General features: G+C 40.7%; 1 protein-coding gene across 1 annotated transcript; it reads right to left on the minus strand.

The window, feature by feature from the left end:
- Positions 1-12,603: 12,603 nt before the first annotated feature.
- On the minus strand, positions 12,604-13,616 carry LOC145800514 (uncharacterized). Its single transcript, XM_082890202.1, has 2 exons — positions 13,500-13,616; positions 12,604-13,422 (listed from the first exon to the last, which is right to left on the minus strand). The coding sequence occupies exons 1-2, from the start codon at positions 13,614-13,616 to the stop codon at positions 12,604-12,606; spliced, it is 936 nt and encodes a 311-aa protein (XP_082746328.1).
- Positions 13,617-23,022: the final 9,406 nt, after the last annotated feature.

The raw sequence follows: 23,022 nt of genomic DNA on the forward strand, positions 1-23,022 counted from the left end.
GTCGTGGAGGATGTGGCCGTGCAGAGCATGGCCCAAGTTACAGAGGTCAACCTCATGAGGGGGCTGTGCTCGGGGCAAATGGAAGCAGTGACCTTGGCAGCGGCCCTGCTGGATAGGGCGGTAAGGGTGAAAACGGAGGCAAAGCGGCTAAAGGCCCAATTGTAGAACCTAAGGGCAGAGACAGCGGGTTGGCGAAAGGCGGGGCGTAGTGCCTGCATGAAGGGGCTACCATATGCACAGAGGGCAAAGAAGATGGAGGTTTTGTGGGTGGTGTAGGGGTACTTGGCTGAGTGTGCCAATGTAAGCCGAGCTGGAGTGGCTGCCAAGCTCGTAGTCGTCAACTCCGAATTGGAAGTGGTGCGCCACAAGGCGATATCACTAGAGTTTAAGTTAGAGGGTGAGCGAAGGAAAGTGGGTGAAGTCCAAGAAGCCTGCAACATTGCCCAGGAAAGGCTGGAGGAGGCCCTCGCCAACAATGAAGATCTGTGCGATCAAGCTCTAAAAGACAAAGAAGAGGCCGATGTGCGCATTACGGAGTTGGAGAAGACCTTGGGGGACGAGAGTGTCACTACCCAAACCCGCCCCTAAGGGTTTAGCATCATAACCAGCCAGTAATCCGTGATTATCGAAGGCCTGAATGACAGTAATAACAGTAATACAGTATAAAAGGGGCTGGCGGAAGCCAAATAGTACTAGAAAGATGTCCAATGAGCTGTGAAAACCTGAATGGGAAAACTTTTATGAACATAACCACACTCATAGCCACACGCATATATATACACATCAAAACACTTATATTCAATAACATACAGGTTAGGGACCTAATCCCTTCACCACAACTGTACAGTCCAACGTCTTAAACATTCATTACATTGGTAGGGACAAAAGGGTGAATCAAAAACACCCAAAAAACAACCTTGGCTCGAGCAAACTTGGAACCTCAAAGTGAGGCACAATGGTTGGCTTGACAAAACATGAGCTTAACTCGATGCTTCTAGCTTGGGTCCGGTGCCTGGCCACCTACATACATATATATATATATATAAACAGTGAGCTAAAGCCCAGTGAATAACAAATGCGTAAAAGGGTTAAGAATGAATGTCCTTTCAGTAATTAAAACAGTCATTTACATCAGTAAATCAGTTATTCAATCAGTGACTCATATTTCAAGTCATATCAGGCATTTAGGAATCACAGCAGTCATATGTGGTACATCAAATATCAGAACAATACAGTAGGTCTTAATAGACCGAACAGTCAGTTGATGGCCATCAATACAGTAACAGAAGTTCCAATGATAGGAACTGACAGAGATCTCTGTAACAGTAGCAGTAACTGTAACAGTACAGTAGCAGTAACAGTAACAGTCAGTTGCTATGGATGCCACGAGTACAGTTCATAAAATAGGACAAACATTTATTTAGTATACAGTATCATTTCAGAAAACAGTACAGTTAATCATTCATAAAGTAATTATAATTGAACATAGCTTTACAACATCGCTACTCACAGATTACTGGGCTATGGGCAGGCTAATTAGCGTCCTCAGGTGCCAACCTTACACAGTTGCAGAACGAACACATACTAAATTATACACTCGGGATTAATAACTTAGCCCCTAACTTGACTTGGTGTGGTTCTATAACATTATCCTCATTATGATGCCTTAAACATGGCCTAGGAATGCCTAGGATAGAATAAGGATGCACAAAGTACTTAACAACATTTTTCAAAACTTGCTGAAAACAGGGATCTCGCTCGAGCGTGGCTTTCTCCGCTCGAGCGAGCTTACTAAATGAGAGAGGTCTCTTGAGCGTATATTCCCTCGCTCGAGCGTTCTACAAAAGTGCGAAAAGTACTGGTTGCTGAAAATCTCCGCTCGATGCTCGCTCGAGCGTGAGACACAGTTCTTCGCTCGAGCGTAGGTCTCGTCGCTCGAGCGTACGTCTGCACATGCAAAAACCTGAGAGCTTGGAATTTACGCTCGAGCCAGCATTCCGTCACTCAAGCGAAATTCTGAAAAAAAAGGTGGTCGCTCGGCCGTGGAATCCTTTGCTCGAATGGGGAAGCCAAATTCTGGGTTTTCCGGATTTGCTCCCAAAGCTCAAACCAAGAATCAAACATGCCAAAACTCATCCTTTTGGGCTAATTTTCTAGAAAATACTTAGAAACTCATAATACCTCATGATTTAAAGATCATTTCATAAAATCAAAGCCCAAAAGTATGACAATTGAACACCAATTCAACTTCAAATAAAAGAACATGATGTAATTATGCCATGCATGTGTTTATTTGAATTCATAGCTTCTAACACATGATCAAATGAGCCATTCTTTCTAAAAACATGGTGAATTCTTAGATTATAACTATAATATGAACATGCATGGAAGAACTTTATGCAAAATAACTTCAAACTCCATGATATAGACATGCATGCAAGAATTGATGTTTCTTAAGCTTAAATCTCATATATCATAATTCAATTCAATTGAAATCATAGGTGATTCAACTTAAATTCAAGACTAGGGACTTGGTTTCCTTACCTTAGATGTTCAATTGGGCTTAGGACACTAAAATCTTGAGCTAGATGAACTAATCTCCGAAACTCCTTCAATTTCTTCTCAAATTCAAGCAATACACTTGATGAATTCAATTTTCCTCTATTCTCCCTCTCTCTCACAGTTTGGGTCTTGAGGATGGAAAATGGTGTCAACCAAAAAAAGAAATCAAACAATTGGCCTTGTAAAGGCCCACTAATGGCAATTGTGTAATAAACTCAAGCTAATGTAATTTAACATTATTTATTCTAATTTAATCATTCCAAATTGAATTTTAATTAAACCTACAATAAAATCATATAATCCTAATTAGCATATAACACAAATCAATTTCTGAATCGGTCGCCGATAAGGCTTTCAATTCACAATACGAAATCAAAACATGAACAGATCATTCTGCAACAAACAGATAGAAATACAATTAAAACAACACACTAATGTAATCAATTTAGGATTTCATCTTAATCAACTACTTATCATGCTTAATCACAAATTAACACTAATCAGAGGTGAGGATTGTCACAGTCTTCTCCCCTTAAAAAAAGTTTGGTCCTCCAAACTGGGATTACCTTCATTTTGGAAGAACGTTGGGTCCAGGTTGAACAATTTAGGATATCTTTTCATCATATCATCTTCCCTTTCCCAAGTGGCATAAACGTCACCATGGTTTTGCCAATCCACTTTCACTAACGGGATTTCCTTTTTTCTCAACCTCTTAATTCATCGGTTTACAATTTGAATAGGTCGTTCTTCATAAGTGTAATCATCACTTAACACCGCACGGGTAGGCTCCAGAGCATGGAAGGGATCTCGAAGATAATCCCGCAACATCAAAATATGAAAGACATTATGCATGTGTTCCATTTCAGGAGGAAGTGCCACTTGATATGCTGCTGGATTAATCTTTTCAATGATTTCATACGGCCCAACATACTGCGGTGTTAGCTTACCCTTGGCAAAGTGAGTCTGTCCTTTCATTGGTGTCACTTTAACAAAAACATGATCACCCACTTCATATTCCCTGTATTGCCTTCGGACATCCGCATAACTTTTCTGTCGGCTTTGTTGAATCAGTTTCACCTTTTTTGTGGTTTCATGTACAATCTCGGGCAATCTCGGGCCCAAATAAAGGCCCATCTCTGACTTCTGCCCAACAAATAGGAGATCGACATTTCCTGCCATACAAACCCTCGAAAGGCGCCATACCAATACTCGAATGAAAACTGTTGTTGTAGGCAAATTCAGCTAAAGGCAAATGACTTTCCCAATTCCCTTGGAAATCAAGCACACACATACGCAGTAAGTCCTTCAGAGTCTAGATTGTTCTTTCTGATTGGCCATCTGTCTGAGGATGGTTTGCACTACTCAGCCTCAATTCAGTACCCAATGCCGTTTACAGACTTTCCCAAAATCTCGATATAAACTTTGAGTCCCTATCTGAAACAATGGACACAGGCACTCCATGCAATCTAACAATCTCATTAATATAAATTGTAGCTAACTTATCCGCATTATAAATTGTTTTGACAGGTAAGAAATGAGCAGATTTAGTCAACCGATCAACAATAACCCAAATTAAATCCATACCTTTACTGGAGCGAGGCAATCCATCAATGAAATCCATAGTAATATGTTCTCATTTCCACTCCGGTATTGGCAAAGGTTGAAGTAAGCCCGCGGGTTGTTGATGTTCAGCTTTGACTTGTTGACAATGTAGGCATTTCGACACAAACTCGGCAATTTCTTTCTTCATTCCCGACCACCAGAAATTAAGCTTCAAATCTTGGTACATTTTTGTATTTCCTGGATGGATAGAAAGTTTCGAACTGTGGCCTTCTTGCAAGACTCGCTTTTTCAATTCAGGATCATTTGGTACACACAATCTTCCTTGAAATTTTAATACATTGTTTTCAAATTTAAAATCTGGCCTTGGTTTGGATTCCCTTTCATCAATGATCTTCTTCAAAAAGTCATATTGTTGTTGTTTCTCTTTGATCTCTTCAATGAGTGCTGGTTGAGCAGAAATAGCGGCCAATATCCCACCTTGTTCTCGTAAAACAATTTCAACTTCAAATTTTCCAAGGTCATGTAACAGTTCTTTCTGTCCGGTGAGTAAACAGGCCAAATTCCCAGTTGATTTATGACTAAGTGCATCAGCCACGGTGTCAGCTTTCCCCAGATGGTATAAAATTTGCAAGTCATAGTCTTTTATCAGTTCTAACCATCTCCACTGTCTCATGTTTAACTCTTTCTGTGTAAAGAAATATTTCAAACTCTTGTGATCTGTGTACACCTCACATGTTGCCCAATATAAGTAGTGGCGCCAAATTTTCAATGCAAATACCACTGCGACAAGTTCCAAGTCATGAGTTGGGTAATTTTTTTCATGTGGCCTCAGTTGTCGGGAAGCATACGCAATAACTTTACCATTCTACATTAATACACATCCCAAACCCTTATAAGAAGTGTCACGAAAAAGAATAAATCCATCCGTACCTGAGGGTAGGGTGAGAATCGGTGCAGTCACAAGTCGAGTCTTCAATTCTTGGAAAGCTGATTCTCTCTGATCGGTCCAGTCAAATGATATTCCCTTTTGAGTCAACTGAGTCAATGGTAGAGCAATTTTCGAAAAAATCTTTTACAAACCTCCTGTAGTACCCGGCTAAACCCAAGAAACTCCGAACTTCAGTAACATTAGTCGGTCGAGGCCAATTCACCACTGCTTCAATCTTCTGTGGGTCAACTGAAATGCCATTCTTACTAATCACATGTCACAAAAACATGACATTATCAAGCCAAAATTCACACTTTGTTAGTTTCGTATACAGTTTCTATTCTCTTAAGGTCTGTAAAGCAATTCTCAAATGATGTTCATGTTCTTCCTTACTCTTGGAATAAATCAAAATGTCATCTATAAAAACAACCACAAATTCATCGAGGAATGGTTTGAAAATTCAGTTCATAAGATCCATAAATGCAGCAGGCGCATTAGTAACTCTGAAAGGCATACAAGAGATTCATAATGTCCATACCTTGTTCGGAAGACAGTCTTTTCAACGTCCTCTACTTTGACTTTCAATTGATGATATCCGGATCTAAGGTCGATTTTGGAAAAGACCTGAGCGCCTTATAATTAGTCAAATAAATCATCAATATGAGGCAATGAGTACTTGTTTTTCATTGTCACCTTGTTCAATTCACGGTAGTCAATGCAAAGCCTTAATGAGCCGTCCTTCTTTTTTACAAATAAAACGGGTGTGCTCCACGGTGAAGTACTGGGCCTGATAAACTTGTTATCCAACAATTCTTGCAACTGAATTTTCAATTCTTTCAATTCAGTAGGTGTCATTATGTACGGAGCTTTGGAAATTGGCTGTGTACCCGGTAACACCTCAATGGTGAACTCAATCTTCCTATCAATCAAATCTCTTGGAAAATCATCTGGAAAAACATCTGGGAATTCTCTGACTACAGGAATACTGTCCACATTAGCTTTAGCATCAGCAGGTACAGTCAATATGCAACATAAATACCCTTTACACCCCTTTTTAATTAATTTGAATACTTTTATGGACGAAATCAGATATGGGGGAGGTACTACACCAACTCCGTTAAATACAAATTCAGGTAAACCAGGTGGATGAAAAATAACTTGTTTCGTTACACAATCAATGAAAGCATGATATTTTGTCAACCAATCCATTCCCAAAATTACATCAAAATGATCAAGGTTCAAGGGTAGCAAGTCAACATACAAAAGTACATCCCTAATAACAATCTCACATATAGGATACACATAAGCACAAGTCATAGATCCCCCAACAAGTGAAGATACAGCTAACAAATAGTTCATGGGTTCTAGTGGTCTATTTAATTTTCGTGAAAAAGCATGCGAGACAAACGAATGTGTAGACCCCGAATCAATCAGAATATAAGCATTTTGGGCACAAATTGAGAGTATACCTAACACAACTGTTTCGGTGTTCTGCACGTCTCCCAGTACAAGTGCAAACACCTGGCCTTGCCTTAAAGGTTCCTTTCCAGTAGCTTTGGGATTGGGTTTTGGTGTAATAGTTGATGCTGAGGCACTAGCTGCAGCCCTACTAGTGCCTTGAGACGTGGAAGAGCAATCTTTGACCATGTGACCCACCTTGCCACACCTGTAACAAGCCCCAGAAATTCCCCTTATGTCTTTTGCCGCATTTGGAGCAGGGTGGTATGGAACTGTTTCCCTAACTAGAGCTGTTGGTTGACCTTGTGTTTTGCTTTTTATTCAATGAGGTGTTCTGGTCCTTTTTGAAATTAAAGCCTTGCCTCTTACCCCGCCATTCAGTTACCGGTGTCTTAGTCTGTTTCAATGCTGCAACATTTGTTTCGGCTATAATTGCTCGGTCAAGGACATCCACATATTTGAGCAGTTTCAAGACATTAATTCGATCGAGTATTTCCACGTTAAGCCCACCTTCAAACTTTCTGGCCTTCTTATAGTCGGTATCCACCATGTGTGGTGCATATCGGGCGAGCTCCGTGAATTTAGATTCATATTCCACTACTGACATGGTACCTTGCTTCAGTTGTTCAAATTCAGTTACCTTGCGGTCTCGGACACACTGGGGAAAATACTTCTCATAAAAGGCTTCTTTAAACTGAGCCCAAGTCATAGCATCATTTGTATCACGAATAAGCATCCACCACCGTCTAGCTTCTTCCTGTAAAGTAAACGTAGCCAGCAACACCTTATGTGCCTCTGAACAAGGAAACACTTCAAACAGCTTTTCAATTTCTAATACCCATGCTTCAGCCTTTAGTGGTTCAAGACCTCCTTGAAATGTTGGTGCCTGCATTTTGCTAAACTTTTGCATCAAGGCAATCACATCGTCATTGATATTTGGTTCTGGCTGTACTGGAGGAGGTGGGGGCTGTTAGTTCTGTTGTTTTAGAGCCTCAGTCAACAGTTCAACCATTCTTTCTAACCTTGTCATTCTTGCTTCAGATGATTCAGATTCATCGGCATTTCTTGCATTCTCCATTTCACTATATACAATACGATAATAATAAACATAGGAAAATTGCTTATTTAAGCAAATTAGCACATATATTCATATCATGGCCACACACACTTTCTCATGCTCATGCAATGCCCTAATTACCTTTCTAGGACATCCTATAGCTCATTTGGACACGTGTGTGCGGTATAACTCATGCTCTGATACCACTCTGTCACGACCCAAACCTGCCTCTAAGGGTTTAGCATCGAAACCGGCTAATAATCCATGATTACCGAAGGCCTGAATGACAGTAATAACAGTACTATAGTATAAAAGGGGCTGGCGGAAGCCAAACAGTAATAGAAAGATGTCCAATGAGTTGTGAAAACTTGAATGGGAAAACTTTTATGAGCATAACCACAATCATAGCCACACACATATATATACACATCAAAACATTTATATTCAGTAACATATAGGTTAGGGACCTAATCCCTTCACCATAACTGTACAGTCCAACGTCTTAAACATTTATTACATTGGTAGGGACAAAAGGGTGAATCAGAAACACCTAAAAAATAGTCTTGTCTCAAGCAGACTCGGAACCTCGAGGTGAGGCACAATGATTGGCTTGACAAAACATGAGCTTAACTCGACGCTTCTAGCTTGGGTCCGGTGCCTAGCCACCTACATACATATATATATATATATATATATAAAGTGAGCTAAAGCCCAGTGAATAACAAATGCGTAAAGGGGTTAAGAATGAATGTCCTTTCAGTAATTAAAACAGTCATTTGCATCAGTAAATCAATTATTCAATTAGTGACTCATATTCCAAGTCATATCAGTCATTTAGGAATCACAGCAGTCGTACGTGGTACATCCAATATCAGAACAGTACAGTAGGTCTTAATAGACCGAACAGCCAGTTGATGGCCATCAATACAGTAATAGTAGTTCCAATGATAGGAATTGACAGAGATCTCTGTAACAGCAGCAGTAGCAGTAGCAGTAACAGTAACAGTAACAGTCAGTTGCTATGGATGCCACGAGTACAGTTCATAAAATAGGGCAAACATTTATTCAGTATACAGTATCATTTCAGAAAACAGTACAGTTAATCATTCAGAAAGTAATTATAATTGAACATAGCTTTACAACATCGTTACTCACAGATTACTGGGCTATGGACAGGCTAATCAGCATCCTCGGGTGCCAACCCTACACAGTTGCAGAACGAACACACACTAAATTATACACTCGGGACTAATAACTTAGCCTCTAACTTGACTTAGTGTGGTTCTATAACATTATCCTTATTATGATGCCTTAAACATGGCTTAGGAATGCCTAGGATGGAATGAGGATGCAAAAAGTACTTAACAACATTATTCAAAACTTGCTGAAAACAGGGGTCACGCTCGAGCGTGGCTTTCTTTGCTCGAGCAAGCTTACCGAATGAGAGGGGTCGCTCAAGCATATATTCCCTCACTCGAACGATCTGCAAAAGTGCAAAAAGTACTGGTTGTTGAAAATCTCCGCTCGATGCTCGCTCGAGCGTGAGACACAGTTTTTCGCTCAAGCATAGGTCTCATCGCTTGAGCGTGCGTCTACACACGCAAAAACTTGAGAGCTTGCAATTTACGCTCGAGCAAGCATTCCGTCGCTCAAGCGGAATTCTGAAAACAAAGGTGGTCGTTCGAGCGTGGAATCCTTCGCTCGAGCGTTGAAGCCAAATTCTGGGTTTTCCAGATTTGCTCCTAAATCTCAAACCAAGAAACAAACATGCCAAAACTCATCCTTTTGGGCCAATTTTCTAGAAAATACTTAGAAACTCATAATACCTCATGATTCAAAGATCATTTCATAAAATCAAAGCCCAAAAGTATGACAATTGAACACCAATTCAACTTCAAATAAAAGAACATGATGTAATTATGCCATGCATGTGTTTATTTGAATTCATAGCTTCTAACACATGATCAAATGAGCCATTCTTTCTAAAAACATGGTGAATTCTTAGATTACAACTATAATATGAACATGCATGGAAGAACTTTATGCAAAATAACTTCAAACTCCATGATATAGACATGCATGCAAGAATTGATGTTTCTTAAGCTTAAATCTCATATCTCATAATTCAATTCACTTGAAATCTTAGGTGATTCAACTTAAATTCAAGACTAGGGACTTGGTTTCCTTACCTTAGATGTTCAATTGGGCTTAGGACACTAAAATCTTGAGCTAGATGAACTAATCTCCAAAACTCCTTCAATTTCTTCTCAAATTCAAGCAATACACTTGATGAATTCAATTTTCTCCTATTCTCACTCTCTCTCATGGTTTGGGTCTTGAGGATGGAAAATGGTGTCAACAAAAAAAAAAGAAATCAAATAATTGGCCTTGTAAAGGCCCACTAATGGCAATTGTGTAATAAACTCAAGCTAATGTAATGTAACATTATTTATTCTAATTTAATCATTCCAAATCGAATTTTAATTAAACCTACTATAAAATCATATAAATCCTAATTAGCGTATAACACAAATCAATTTTTGAATCGGTCGCCGATAAGGCTTTCAATTCGCAATACGAAATCAAAACATGAACAGATCATTCTGCAACAAACAGATAGAAATACAATTAAAACAACACACTAATGTAATCAATTTAGGATTTCATCTTAATCAATTACTTATCATGCTTAATCACAAATTAACGCTAATCAGAGGTGAGGATTGTCACAGAGAGGGCCAAGACGGTAGAGTTAGCCTGGCGTCGAAGAGGGCGGCTTATCTGGATCTGTGCGTGACGGCGATAAACCAGTTTAAGGTTCTCCTGAATTCCAAATAGCAATCGACACCACAGTCGCGAAGAGCCTGGCCAGGGAGGGTAAAGGTGGTGCTGGGCCTTCAGGAGTGGCTACTGCTGGGAGGACCGAAGAAGAGATAATCTGAGGTTTTTAGTAGTCAGACTATTACAAGCACGAAATGAGCCAGTACTAGGACAGCGGCTGGATGAACTTCAAATATAAGGCGTATAAGTTGTTCCCAGATGTGGATTTTAATGCGGTGAAGGTAGGAGAGGATGATATCTCCCAGAACCCCCTGGATAAAGGAGTGAGAGAGGAAGACTTAGCATCTAGCGAAGGGGAGTGAGGACAAAGCCTGAGAGAAGGGGATAAGGCATTTATGTTTGTTTTTGTTTTGTTATTGTTGTTGTTGTTGTTTTTTTTTTTTTTCTTTTTTTCTGTTGAGAAAAGGTGTGTAAGGAAGTGTATGATGTTGCAAGATATTAATAAATAAAGATGTAAGTTCTGCAACGGTTTGTTGCTGTTGTTTTGTTTTGTTTTGTTTTTTTTTTGTATAAGAATAATGAATGATGAATGGTAAGATTGGATAAGTAATCCAACTTAGGTAAAAATGACCTGGGATAAGAATGAACTTATATTTAACTAAGTAGTGGCACTATGTACAACTCAGTCTGTGGTTGGGTTCTTTACGTTCTATCTGGTTGAGACTTGTTAAGCTCAGTTTGACTGAGCTCTGCATGTTCAGTCTGGTTGAGACCATGTGTAACGCAGTCTGGCTGAGTGTTTTGCGCTCAGTCTGGCTGAGACTATCTGTAACTCAGTTTGGCTGAGTGCTTCGCGCTCAGTCTGGCTGAGACTTCTTAAGCTCAGTCTGGCAGAGCTCCTCGTGCTCAGTTTGGCTGAGGCTTTCGAAGGGCTCGGTCTGGCGGAGACCATGTGTAACCCAGTTTGGCTGAGTGCTTCACATTCAGTCTGACAGAGGCTATGTGTAACTCAGTCTGGCTGAGTGCTTCACGCTCAGTCTGGCTGAGTGCTTCAAGCTTAATCTGGCTAAGACTATGTGTAATGTAGTGAATATTGTTTAATTTTGGAGTCAAGGCATAACACAAATGATTAAAGTCTTGTATTGTTGTCATAATCCCGCGATCATAAGTACATGCATAGTATGGTAAGTGCCAAAATGGACAAGTGTCCTGATTGCTAAAATGAAATAGATAACAATATGGAGCTAACAAAAAATCGGGAGGGTCGCTTCACTGAAAGTAGCGTCTCAGGTGCTCGGCATTCCATGAATGGGGGAGGTCTCTGCCTTCCTTGTCTTGGAGACGGTATGTGCTGGGATGGGATTGTGATTTGACGATGTAAAGGCCTTCCCACTTGGCTGCCAGCTTGCCCTTAGTTGGATTTTTGGTGGCGAGAGTGGCTTCTCGTAAGACAAGGTCTTCCACTGTGAACGCCCTTGGTCGCACTTTGCAAGTGCAGTGCTTCCTTACTGTCTGCTGATATTAGGCTAGCCATACGATGGCTGTGTCTCACAATTCTTCAATGAGGTCTAGGTGGGCTCTACGAAGGCCATCGTTGAGGTTTGGGTTGGAGTGGGAGGCTCTGGGTGTGGGTAAGCCAATTTCCACAGGGATGACCACTTTGGCGCCATATGTGAGGCAAAATGAGGTCTCCCCAATTGGAGTCTGAGCGGTTGTTCGATAGGCCCAAAGGACGTTGGGCAGCTCATCCGCCCAGAGGCCCTTGGCGGCTGCCAACTTGGTCTTGATGATGTGCAGGAGGGATTGGTTAGTAACCTCCACCCGTTTGTTGGCTTGAGGATGGTCGGGGGAGGAAAAACCGGGCTTGATGTTAAGTTCCGCGTAGAATTCCCTGAACTTGGCGCTGTCGAACTGTTTACCATTGTCGGAGACTATGGCTTGGGGAATCCCAAAACGGCACACAATGGATTGCCAGATGAATCTAGTGGTATTCCACTCAGTAATTTTGGCGAGAGGTTCTGTTTCGACCCATTTGGTGAAGTAGTCAATGACCATTATGGTGAATTTCACTTGACCCCTGCCAGTCGGCAAGGGACCTACAAGATCAATTCCTCATTTGTCGAAGGGACAAGGGCTGCTGAGCGTGATTAACTCATAGGAGATGTTAGCGAAGCGCTGGCATTTGTCACATTTCATCACAAAATCAACAGCGTCCCGACTGAGTATGGGCCAAAAGTAGCCCGTTCAGAGAATTTTATGGGCCATAGATCATCCCCCCAGAGTGGTTCCCACAAATGCCTTCATGTATTTCTCTCATTACATACATTGCTTGGTCGTCATTGAGGTATCTGAGATATGGTCGGGAGAATCCTCTCTTGTACAAGGTGCCACCAATAATAACGTAATTTGACGACCAAGTTCTGACTTTGGCAACCTTGAGTTTATCCGCTGGATGTATGCCCTGTTCGAGGAATGTGGTGATGTCCTTGGCCCATGGGATGGGGTTGTCCTCGAGCAGGTAAATTGCTCGTTGATTTGGTGAGATTGCTGGATAGATCAAGTATTCGACCCGAATACCGTGGCAAAGGTCTGACTGATCGGCTGAGGCTAACTGTGCCATTTCGTCAGCTTGGGCGTTTTCTGAGCGGGGGACATGTTGAATACAAAAACTGTTAAAGAGGCGGGTCAGTGAAAGAGCAAGGTCCCTGTATGATCGCATGGCTTCTTCTTTCGCATCGAACTCGCCCGTTATCTGGCCAACGACCAACCGGGAGTTGCAAAAGATTTGGAGATGGTCAACTCCGATATCACTAGCCAATTGGAGACCCGCTATAAGAGCTTCATATTCGGCTTGGTTGTTGCTTGCTTCAAATAGGAACCGGAGGGCACATTTGAAAGACTCTCCTTCTGGGGTTGTGAGGATTAAACCGACTCCACTGCCTTCTCTGTGGGATGAGTCGTCAACGCAGAGAGTCCAAGAATGGGGGTCTTCTTCCTCGATGGGGGCGTGTGCTGGAGGAGGCGGCATGGAGGGGGTAATATTGGTGAATTCTAAGATGAAATCAGCAACAGCCTGGCCTTTGATGGATGTTCGTGGTCGTTAAGAGATACCATACTGACTTAATTCAATGAAGCACTACATGAGCCTACCTGAAGGTCTGGTTGTTGCATGATCTTTTTCAAAGACTGGTCAATAAGAATCACTATGTAATGAGCTTGGAAATAGGGTCGAAGTAGTCTGGAGGCGATGACTAGGGCGAGAGCCATTTTTTCCAAGAGGGGGTAGTTCTGTTCAGCCCCCTGAGTGCGCGACTAATGTAATAAACGGGGCGCTGCACTGTTCCGTCCTCTTTGATGAGCGCAACATTAATGGCGGTGCAGGACATAACTAGGTAGAGGAAGAGGGTTTTGCTTGGTAGTTCTTGGGAGAGTAAAGGGGGGTTGGCCATGCACCGTTTTAGTTGTTGGAAAGCTTCCTCGAACTCGGCATTTCATTCAAAGGCTTGTCGAAAGGCTTTGAAGAATGGCAGGCATTTGTCAATCACTCGTGAAATGAAACGATTGAGGGCAACAACTCTGTCTGTTAGTCATTGGACTTCTTTGACAGTCTTAGGAGATCGTATTTCTATCAAGGCCTTGATTTTTTCTGGGTTGGCCTCAATGCCACTCTGGCTGACCATGAACCCTAAAAACTTACCAAATTCAATGCCGAAGGCAAACTTTTCTAGGATCAGTTTCATTTGATATTTGCATAGAGTTTGGAATGTCTTGCGTAGGTCTGCCAAGTGGTCAGAGGAGAGTTTGCTCTTGACGAGCATGTTGTCAATGTAGACTTCCATGTTTTGACCTATTTGGTGTTGGAAGACAGCATTGACCAAGCATTGGTTAATGGCTCCTACATTTTTCAAACCGAATGGCATGACGCGGTAGTGATAAGTCCCCATGTTAGTGATGAAAGAGGTGTGTTCCTGGTTAGCAGTGTGTATCAAGATCTGATTATAACTGGAGAAAGCATATATGAAGCTAAGGATCTAGTGCCCCGCAGTTGCATCGACCAACAGATCTATCCTGGGGAGGGGGTAGCTATCTTTGGGACAGGCTCGGTTGAGGTCGGAATAGTCGATGCAGAGTCACCATTTGTCGTTATTTTTGCGATCCAGGACCACGTTGGACAACCATCTGGGATAGTCCACATTTTTGATGAATTTCACCTTCAGCAATTTGTCAACCTCAGTGGCGATGAGACTATTACGTTCTAGATGAAAGATGTGTTGCTTTTGTCGGAACAGTTAGAAATGTGGTTCAATGCTGAGACGATGGATGATAAAGGAGGGGTCGATACCTGGCATGTTGGAATGAGTCTAAGCGAAAACATCATGATGTTCTGTAAGGAGAGCTATGAGATCAGCTTTGGCCTGAGAGGACAACTGATTGCCGATCTTAGCTATTTTTGTTGAGTCTGTAGGATCGACAGATACCTCGACGACTCGACTAGTTCCCCTCTTATTAACTCTTCGTTGTCTCTAACATCAATGCCCTCAATGATCATGGCTTCATGCAATTTGACTTCCTTTAATGAGGTGACGTAGCACTCTCGGGCTATCGTCTGTTCTTCCATGACTATGCCGACTCCTTGGTTAGTGGGAAACTTCATGGCCAAGTGGTACGTGGAGGTTATGGCTTGAAAGGCGTTGAGGGCAGTGTGGCCTAATATGATGTTGTAGGCAGAAGGATAGTCGACGACAAGGAAAGTTAGGAGTTTGGTGGACTATCGTGGGTATTCTCTGATGGTAATGGAGAGGTCGATGGAGCCCATGGATGTGACCTGATTGCCGGTAAAACCCACCAGAGGGGTTTGTAGAGGTGATAACTTCTCTTCGCCAACCTTTAGTTGGCGGTAGGCATTGAGAAAGATGATGTTTGAGGAGCTGCCGTTGTCGACCAGAACTCTCCTAACTTTATAGTTTGACAGCAGAGCGGAGATGACCAAGGGGTCATCATGAGGGTAGCGAACGCTTGTGCAGTCTGCCGCTGTGAAGGTGACCGACTTGGACCACTACTTAGGTTATTTGTAGGGGCGATCTACCGTAGCTACTTCCCTATCAAATCCCAGTTGGATTTTGTGGAGTTCAGCTCACTGTGCCGACCAGGACGGTCTGCCGCACGCGAGGCCGCCAGTGATGACCCGTATTTTTTCCAACGAGGGGGCGTCACCGTGCACTCTAGGTTGGTGTTAGGGTTGGTCATTATTCCACTCGGGTGGTGCTGGTCGGCATGGGGGGTGTGTTGGCGGTGATGGTTTGGGGGGCCGATTCTAGGCCTCTACGGGGGACGGGCAGAGGTGAATTGGCTGAGGCGCCCCTGACGAACCAGATCCTTAACCTGATCTTTGAGGTTGATACATTCGTTAGTGTTGTGGCTGTGGTCTTGATGGAAGTAGCAGTACTTGGATTGATCTCGTTGGGTAGATGGAGACCAGGATGGTTGGGGCCATTTTACGTTATAGTCTCATTGAATTTGGTTCAAGACTTGTTCCATAGGTGAGTTGAGGGGGTGTATCGCTCGAACCGACCAGGTGGACGAGTCGGTAGCGGTCGGTCCGAGCGTGGGGGCCGATCTGGGTGTGATGGGGGTCGGTATGTGTACTGCGAGGGCCGTGACTCAGGGTCTTTTCTTTTGTCTTTGGAGAGTGGGGTTTTGGATATGTAGTCTTGGCGAGCTGTCAGGGAGTCTTCGGCGTTTATGTATTTTTGGGCTTTGGTGAGGAGGGAGGCCATGGTGGTTGGGGGGTTTTTGGAGAGGGAGAAAAGGAAATTGGACGGGAGCAGACAGGCCATGAAAGCTATGAGAATGACCTTGTCGTCATTTTTCTTCACTTGGAGGGCTTCGACGTTGAAGTGGGTGACGTATCTACGTAATGACTCCCCGTCCGTCTACCAGATGTTTAGCAGCTGGGTGGCTGGATGTCATTGTTGCTGAGCACCGATGAAATGACTTAGGAAGGATTCGCTGAGTTGGCGAAATAAAGTGACCGATTCTGGAGGGAGCTGACTAAACCAAAGGCGCGCCGACCCCTTTAGCGTGACAAGGAAAGTGCGACACATGATTTTTTCTGGAAAGGCATGTAAGATCATAAGTGTTTGGTATGCTTTTACATGGTCAACGGGTCGGTGGTACCATCGAAACTGCCGATTGACAGCATCTTAAACTTAGGAGGGAGAGCTTTATCCCGGATAGAGGCAGTGAAAGGAGAGTTGATGGTGGAGGAAGTCTTGTGCTACATGTTCTGCATGACCCCTTATAGTTGGAGTTTCATGGCCCCCAGCTCTTCATCCCAGATAGGAGCATTATCCCCACACTCATGGGTGATTGTATGGTGTGGTAAAGGGTAGTTGTGGAAGGGTGGTGGTATATCTGGGCGAGGTTGTGAGCCTGACTGAGGAGGATGGAAAGGTTGAGGATCTGGTGGTGCGAAGGGTGGAAAGGTTTCTTGTGACATGTGTGGTGGGAATTGGTGGTGATGATGGGCTTGTTCTGGATGCGGGGGAACCATAGGTTGTGTTGGAGGCGAAATAGGCAGATCACGCTGGAGCAGAGCATTGATCAAGGCCTGGTTCTATTCAGTCAGTCAGTTAATGCTGTTGGTGAGTTCTGCGAAATATGGAGGTGGATTATTTGGGTTGGAGGGCTCAGCTTCGGGGTTGCTAGTGTTGTGCTGGGAAGCCATGGATCTGGTCGTGACCATCCACTTTGAGGTAAGGTGAAGATGGGGTTCATTCTGGCGATAGTGAACACAACTGTCTTTCTGAAATGAAGTTTCGCACAGATAGCGCCAACTGATGCTGTTCTTTTTCTGACGGGAGATGGACCGGGTTGAGTTGAACTCTCAACACTTCTACTGGTCCTGAAGTCCGTGGAGCACCCCTACAAAAAGGTCCAATGAGGGAGATAGTTCCCTGACAGACACTCCGACACTCAAGTTAGAATAGGAGAGATTAACTGTGTAGAGAGAGAGAGGAGGAGAAAGAATGAAAAACATACCATTTGATGTGTCTTGAGAACTTCATTATATCTTTTGCTCATCATTTCCTTGTCCATTTTAGCTTGCTGTGCTGGCCGACAGCCTACATTCCAGCTTGCATTGTTCATGGTGAGTCTGTATATTCCGACGTGAGGAGGTTGTCTCATTTAATGTTGTGAGAGCCTCATTAATGGCTAATGCGTGGTGCAATAACTTTGCAGGATCTTTGTCTACTTATGTGTCTAGGCTCCTGTTTGGCCAAATATTATTGGTCCTGATCTAATGTTGATGTTATTAGGCTTAGATTGCAAGAATGTGGGCTGGGCCCTTGATTCGTGGGTTGGGCTCTCGTGGTTGGGCCCATTGGTATCAAGTTATAACTAAACATCACATTAGGTATAACAAAAAACTCTTAGATCATAACTAAAATAATGTCATAACTGATATCTTAATGAGTCATAACTAACAACATAATAAATTATAATTAAAGATACAAACATCGTTACTACCGAGAGTGTACCATTGAATTTCTCTTTTTTAAAACTCTGATTGGGTACTCTTTAAATGGTTTTATGTAAATAATAAAAGTATAAGAATTGTGGCTTGGTTTGAATTTGTCCTCATAATTATTTCCACCTAGTTTCTTTATCCAAAGAAACAAAAATATTTTACCCAATAAAAATAAAAAAGTTTAATTTTTTTTAACCTTTTACCTCCATAAATTTTATGTAAATAATAAAACAATAATGTTTTGTAACTCAAAACTCACTGCCCTGAATGGCTCGAATGCCCTGAACACCTCGAACGACGTCATTTTGGCACTTTTTTTTCCTTCCATCTCTCGTTTCTCTCTCAAACGTTGAGAACCAAACCCAAACAAACAGAGAGGCAAGGCGACAGCGAGGGAAATAGAGGAGAAGGAGGAACAGAGGAGGAGGTGGAGGAGAAGGAAGAGGAAGAGAGGAAGCCGGAGATGGCTTCGCCAGCTAAATAGGAAGCCGCGATCTAGTCATATCGGAGACGGAGAAGGAGAATAGGTTTGGTTTTTCTTAAAAAAAATCGCATCTCATATTAGCTAAAAAAAATAAAAATAAAAAAATGCTGCTATTTTGGTCTTGTTTTTGCTCATTTTGGTCTTGCTTTTGCTCAAATTGCTATTGTCTTGGTGTTGTTTTGTTGTTGTTCTTGCCGCTATTTTGGAGCTGAAATTGCTGATGTTTTCCTACTGAAATTGCTGTTGGTTTGCCTCTTTTTTTTTTTTTTTAATTGTTGTTTTGCTGTTATTTTGTGCTGAAATTGATGCTTTTTTTGTGTGTTGAATTTGCTGCCGATGGACGGTGGTCGCCAGTGAAGAATGGTGGACTGTGGTCGTCGGTGGAGAATGACGATGATACAAATCTTCAAGGAGATGAGAATGAGGATGATGTGTTGAGGAAGAGGGAGACAGACAGAAGTGAAGGAGATGAACAGAGAGAGAGCGAGAGAAAGAGAGATGAATAGAGAGAGAGAGAATGAGATTCGGGCCATTCGAGCCACAAACAATTCGAGCTACCCAGCATAATTGATAATAAAAGTACCATAATTGTGGCTTGGTTCGAGTTTGTCCTTACCATTATTCCCCCCTAATTTCTTTACCCAAAGGAAAAAAAAAAAAAGTTTTACCCAAAGAAAATAAAAATATTTATTTATTTTTTAATCTCCATTAATCCAAGTGCATGTGGAAGAGAACTCTTAATTTTCCCCATAAAAAAGAAGAAGAAGAAAAAAAATTCAGAATTTGTTCTTTGTACAAATCAAACTTTGAAGTTTTAATTTCTTCAATTTAAAGGTTAAAATTTTTTCAAACAAAAATTTTAAAATCTTTTACCTCAGTTTCCTAGTTCACTCTCTCTCTCTCTCTCTCTCTCTCTCTCTCTGTTTAGCTTTTATTTCAAGGCGAAGAGCTTAGCTTTTATTTCAAGGTGAATAGTTTTCAGTTTTACGAATCCTAATTACTATGCTTGGTTTCCCTTTTCAAAAAGGGGTATTTTTTTTAAGGTCCCTAATATTATGATTTTATAGTAGAAAGGACATCAAATATTTTCATGATATCTAAAGTCCCTCAATATCAATCCAAAGAAAATTTAAGTCAAAGAAGATTGGTCCAGAGAAATTCTGGACTTTCCTAAACTTCCCACTGTAAATTTCTCTGCCCTTTTTTTTTTTTTGAACATAAGAATTCCCCTACCTCAACTCACTTTCTCGCTTCTCAAAGGTGAGGAAGAAAGGCAATAGTACAATATTATATACATACTTTCCATTATCAAATATCTGCTAAGGTTTCCTATGTCCTCAAACATTGATAGCATGCTCTTAGCAACAAGTTACAAAATTCTCTGGTTTGGTTGGCCAGAATTTTCTCTGGGTTGTTGGATTGAATTTTCTCTGGGTTGAACCCAGAGAAATTTGAATTTTCTCTGGGTTTGATGTGTATATAAGAACCAGTTTGTGTGTATACTTTTAAAAAAAATAAATTATTCATTTTATTTTTTCCTTTTGTTATCTGTAACTCTTCTCAGCAATCTGGTTTTCATATTCCAAGTTTAGATGCAGTTTTGAAATTGGTGGAGGAGAAATATATTAAAACATATAGAATTAGTGAACCTGGTTTCTCTGTGGTGAAGCTGATGAAAGATGTCTGTGAATGCTTCTTGGCAGAAGGCACCAATTGTACTGATGATGGACAAGTAAGATCCACAAATTTAACATCATCTCTTGCTATATCTAAGAAATTAAATCCAGAGAAAATTGGTCCAGAGAAATTTCTCTCCAGAGAAATTCTGGAAATTTCTCTGGACTTCGGAATTCTGGAAATTCAAAATTTCTCTGGAAATTCTGGAAACCCACATCAGGAGCAGGGTAAAACCGCCCTTCAGAAATGTGATTGTTACACTTCACGCATACATCCAACACTAGAACACAATTGCTCGACATTTTAGTGGCTTCAGTAACATTCTTCTTGATCGAGTAAGATTCCAGGAGTTCATCAAGTTTGAGAAGAAGAGCATTCCCAACCTCATTGCCCGATTCTAGGGTTCCGGTGTAGCTCCTGCTGGCAGCAGCGGCGGAGTTGATAATCAGCTCCTTTGCTCGAAGCAAGCAATTGCATGGCTTCGAAAGAGCGAGAATGGCGAACGAAGCATGTGGCTCATAAACCTTAGACGAAAGACAACAATGCAGGTGAGTGGGTTTATAGATCCATGAAATCAGGTTGAGAGATCTAGAAAGTACAGAGAAAAAAAAAAAGGAAGAGAAAGAGATTGGGAGGTTCTGCTAGAGAGAGAAGAATCGGGCAATGAGATTTTCAGGAAGAGGATCAAACGCAATCAAATTTCTCTGATATATGTTTAGGGACCTTAGACATCAAAAAATAATTTTGTGGATCTCTTCCATTACGAAAAGTGGGAGAGGGACCTTAAACCAATTTTCCCTTTCAAAAAATACTTTTCAGAAAATTTTACTTTCGTATTTTTCGTGTTTTTTTTATTTTTACTGATTTTTTTAATATTTTAAGCAATTTTTAAAATTTTTAGACATACCTAACTTAGATGTATCTAAAAAGTAAAAAATTTGTGAAGAAAATCTTTTAAAAATTCACTAAATACCCAAAATACAAAAAAAAATACTAGAATTTAGTACATTTTTTGTATTTGTATGTATTTATTAATTTTTTAAAATATTTTTTCACAAATTTTTTACTTTTTAGATACATCTAAGTAAGGTGCATCTAAAAAGTAAAAAAAAAAATATTTAAAATTTTAAAAATATTCACTAAAAACAAAAAAAATACGAAAACCAAAAAACTTAATTCAAAAAACTCAAACCAAACACACCGAATGTTTGGTTATTCCCACTTTTCACAAAAGTGAGTTTTTTTTTATTTTTTATTTTCTGGGTTTTGTTATTTTTAGTATTTTTTTTAATATTTTAATATTTTTAATTTTTTTTAAATACATCTAATTTAAATACACTTAAAAAATAAAATATTTATGAAAAACTATTTTAAAATTCATTAAATATAAAAAAATATAAAAATTTAATACATTTTCATATACTTTTATATTTAATGTGGTTGTAAATCATATTCATATTTTTCCAATATGGAAGACAGACATTTTAATATTGTGTTTGGTTGAGGGATTTGAAGAGTGATTTGGAAAGGAAAATGGAAAAGGTAGGTGAAATGTAAATAAAGCATACTTATATTTCACTTAGTTTCACACACCTTTTCCCTTTCCCTTTCTAATTTCAAATCCCTCCCCAAATCCTCCAACCAAGCACGGCGTAAATGTTAAGAACTTGTAAATCCTTTTGTGTTGTGGCACAACCCTATTTGCCACACCAAGCAATGACTGTAAATAGATTTTTAACCTTGTTCAAATTTTTTGGTCACTCGCTTAGAGAAGTAGCACAAACCTCTGCAAATATTCTACATATAATACTTATAAGGGCAAACTCCACTTTATCCTATGTATTTTGAGTTATATGTGATTTATTCTTCTAATATTTGAAAATTATCACATAACTTTCACATAGTTTGTGAATTGAAATGCACCGTTAGTCCTGTTAATGATTTAATAAAAAAGATTAAAATATCTCTGTATATAAATAACTTAAGTATGTGAATTACGAATATTTTCATCATTTGCTTGGAAGACAAAGTGCAATTTAACTCCTATGCTTTATTTCAGGTGCGATGTACTCCATTTAAATTTAAAAATGAGCGTATAACTCCCTTACGTCTGCCACATGTTTCACACTTGCTTTAAATTGGACAAAAATGTTTAATGGTACACTTCAGTTTACAAACGACGTGGGAGTTATGTGATCATTTTCAAACGTTAGAGAGATAAACCGCACATAACTTAACCCACATAGGTAAAGTAAAATTTGCCATACTTTAAAAGTTTGTAGATTATTTTATTTTTTATTTTTTGAACAAGAAAAAAAGGAAGCTCTATGGCGTCATCACAGCCTCCGTGGGCCCTGGCCCCGGGATAGCCGGTTGCCAGTCAGATTTAACCCAACCCATAAGAAGGGACCCCTCACCAAGGCACCAATGAAGCTCAACAACAAGTCATAGCAGAGGACAGGTTTCGAGCGGAGTACAATGCAAGCTCTCCAAAGAGATAACAATTGCACCCTCCAGGATTTGAACCTAGCCCAGTGCAGGGGAATGTGTTGCATTCTCCACCAGGCCACCAACCCTGATGGTAAAAAGTTTATAGATTAGCTAACAGAGGTCTCACCTCACTGAGATTAAAAACATGTCAACAAAACATAAATTAGACCATAGAAATGGTACAAGTATATTTTACGAGGAAGTGGCTGTGAGATCTTCATTTATTCATTAGACAAACAAAATTTGTGGATCTCAACTAAACTCTACAGAAGATTACCGCAAAAGAAGAAATAGTATCTGTTTCAGTGCTTAAAACTATGCTGCCCTTTTGATCAAGCAGTAACAGAGCTCTTCACGAACTCAGTCAGTTGTCCGGTAGTGTCAAATCTCTTCCGATGGGGAAACACGCTGTAAACCTTGCTATCCAGTTAGAGCAAAAATCCATCACAAGCTCTTCTACCGGCTGGCTCTTTGAAAGTCTTTTTGTCAAT

This window comes from Camellia sinensis, chromosome 10, assembly GCF_055761805.1.
Source record: "Camellia sinensis isolate YWXY chromosome 10, ASM5576180v1, whole genome shotgun sequence".
NCBI lineage: Eukaryota > Viridiplantae > Streptophyta > Magnoliopsida > Ericales > Theaceae > Camellia > Camellia sinensis.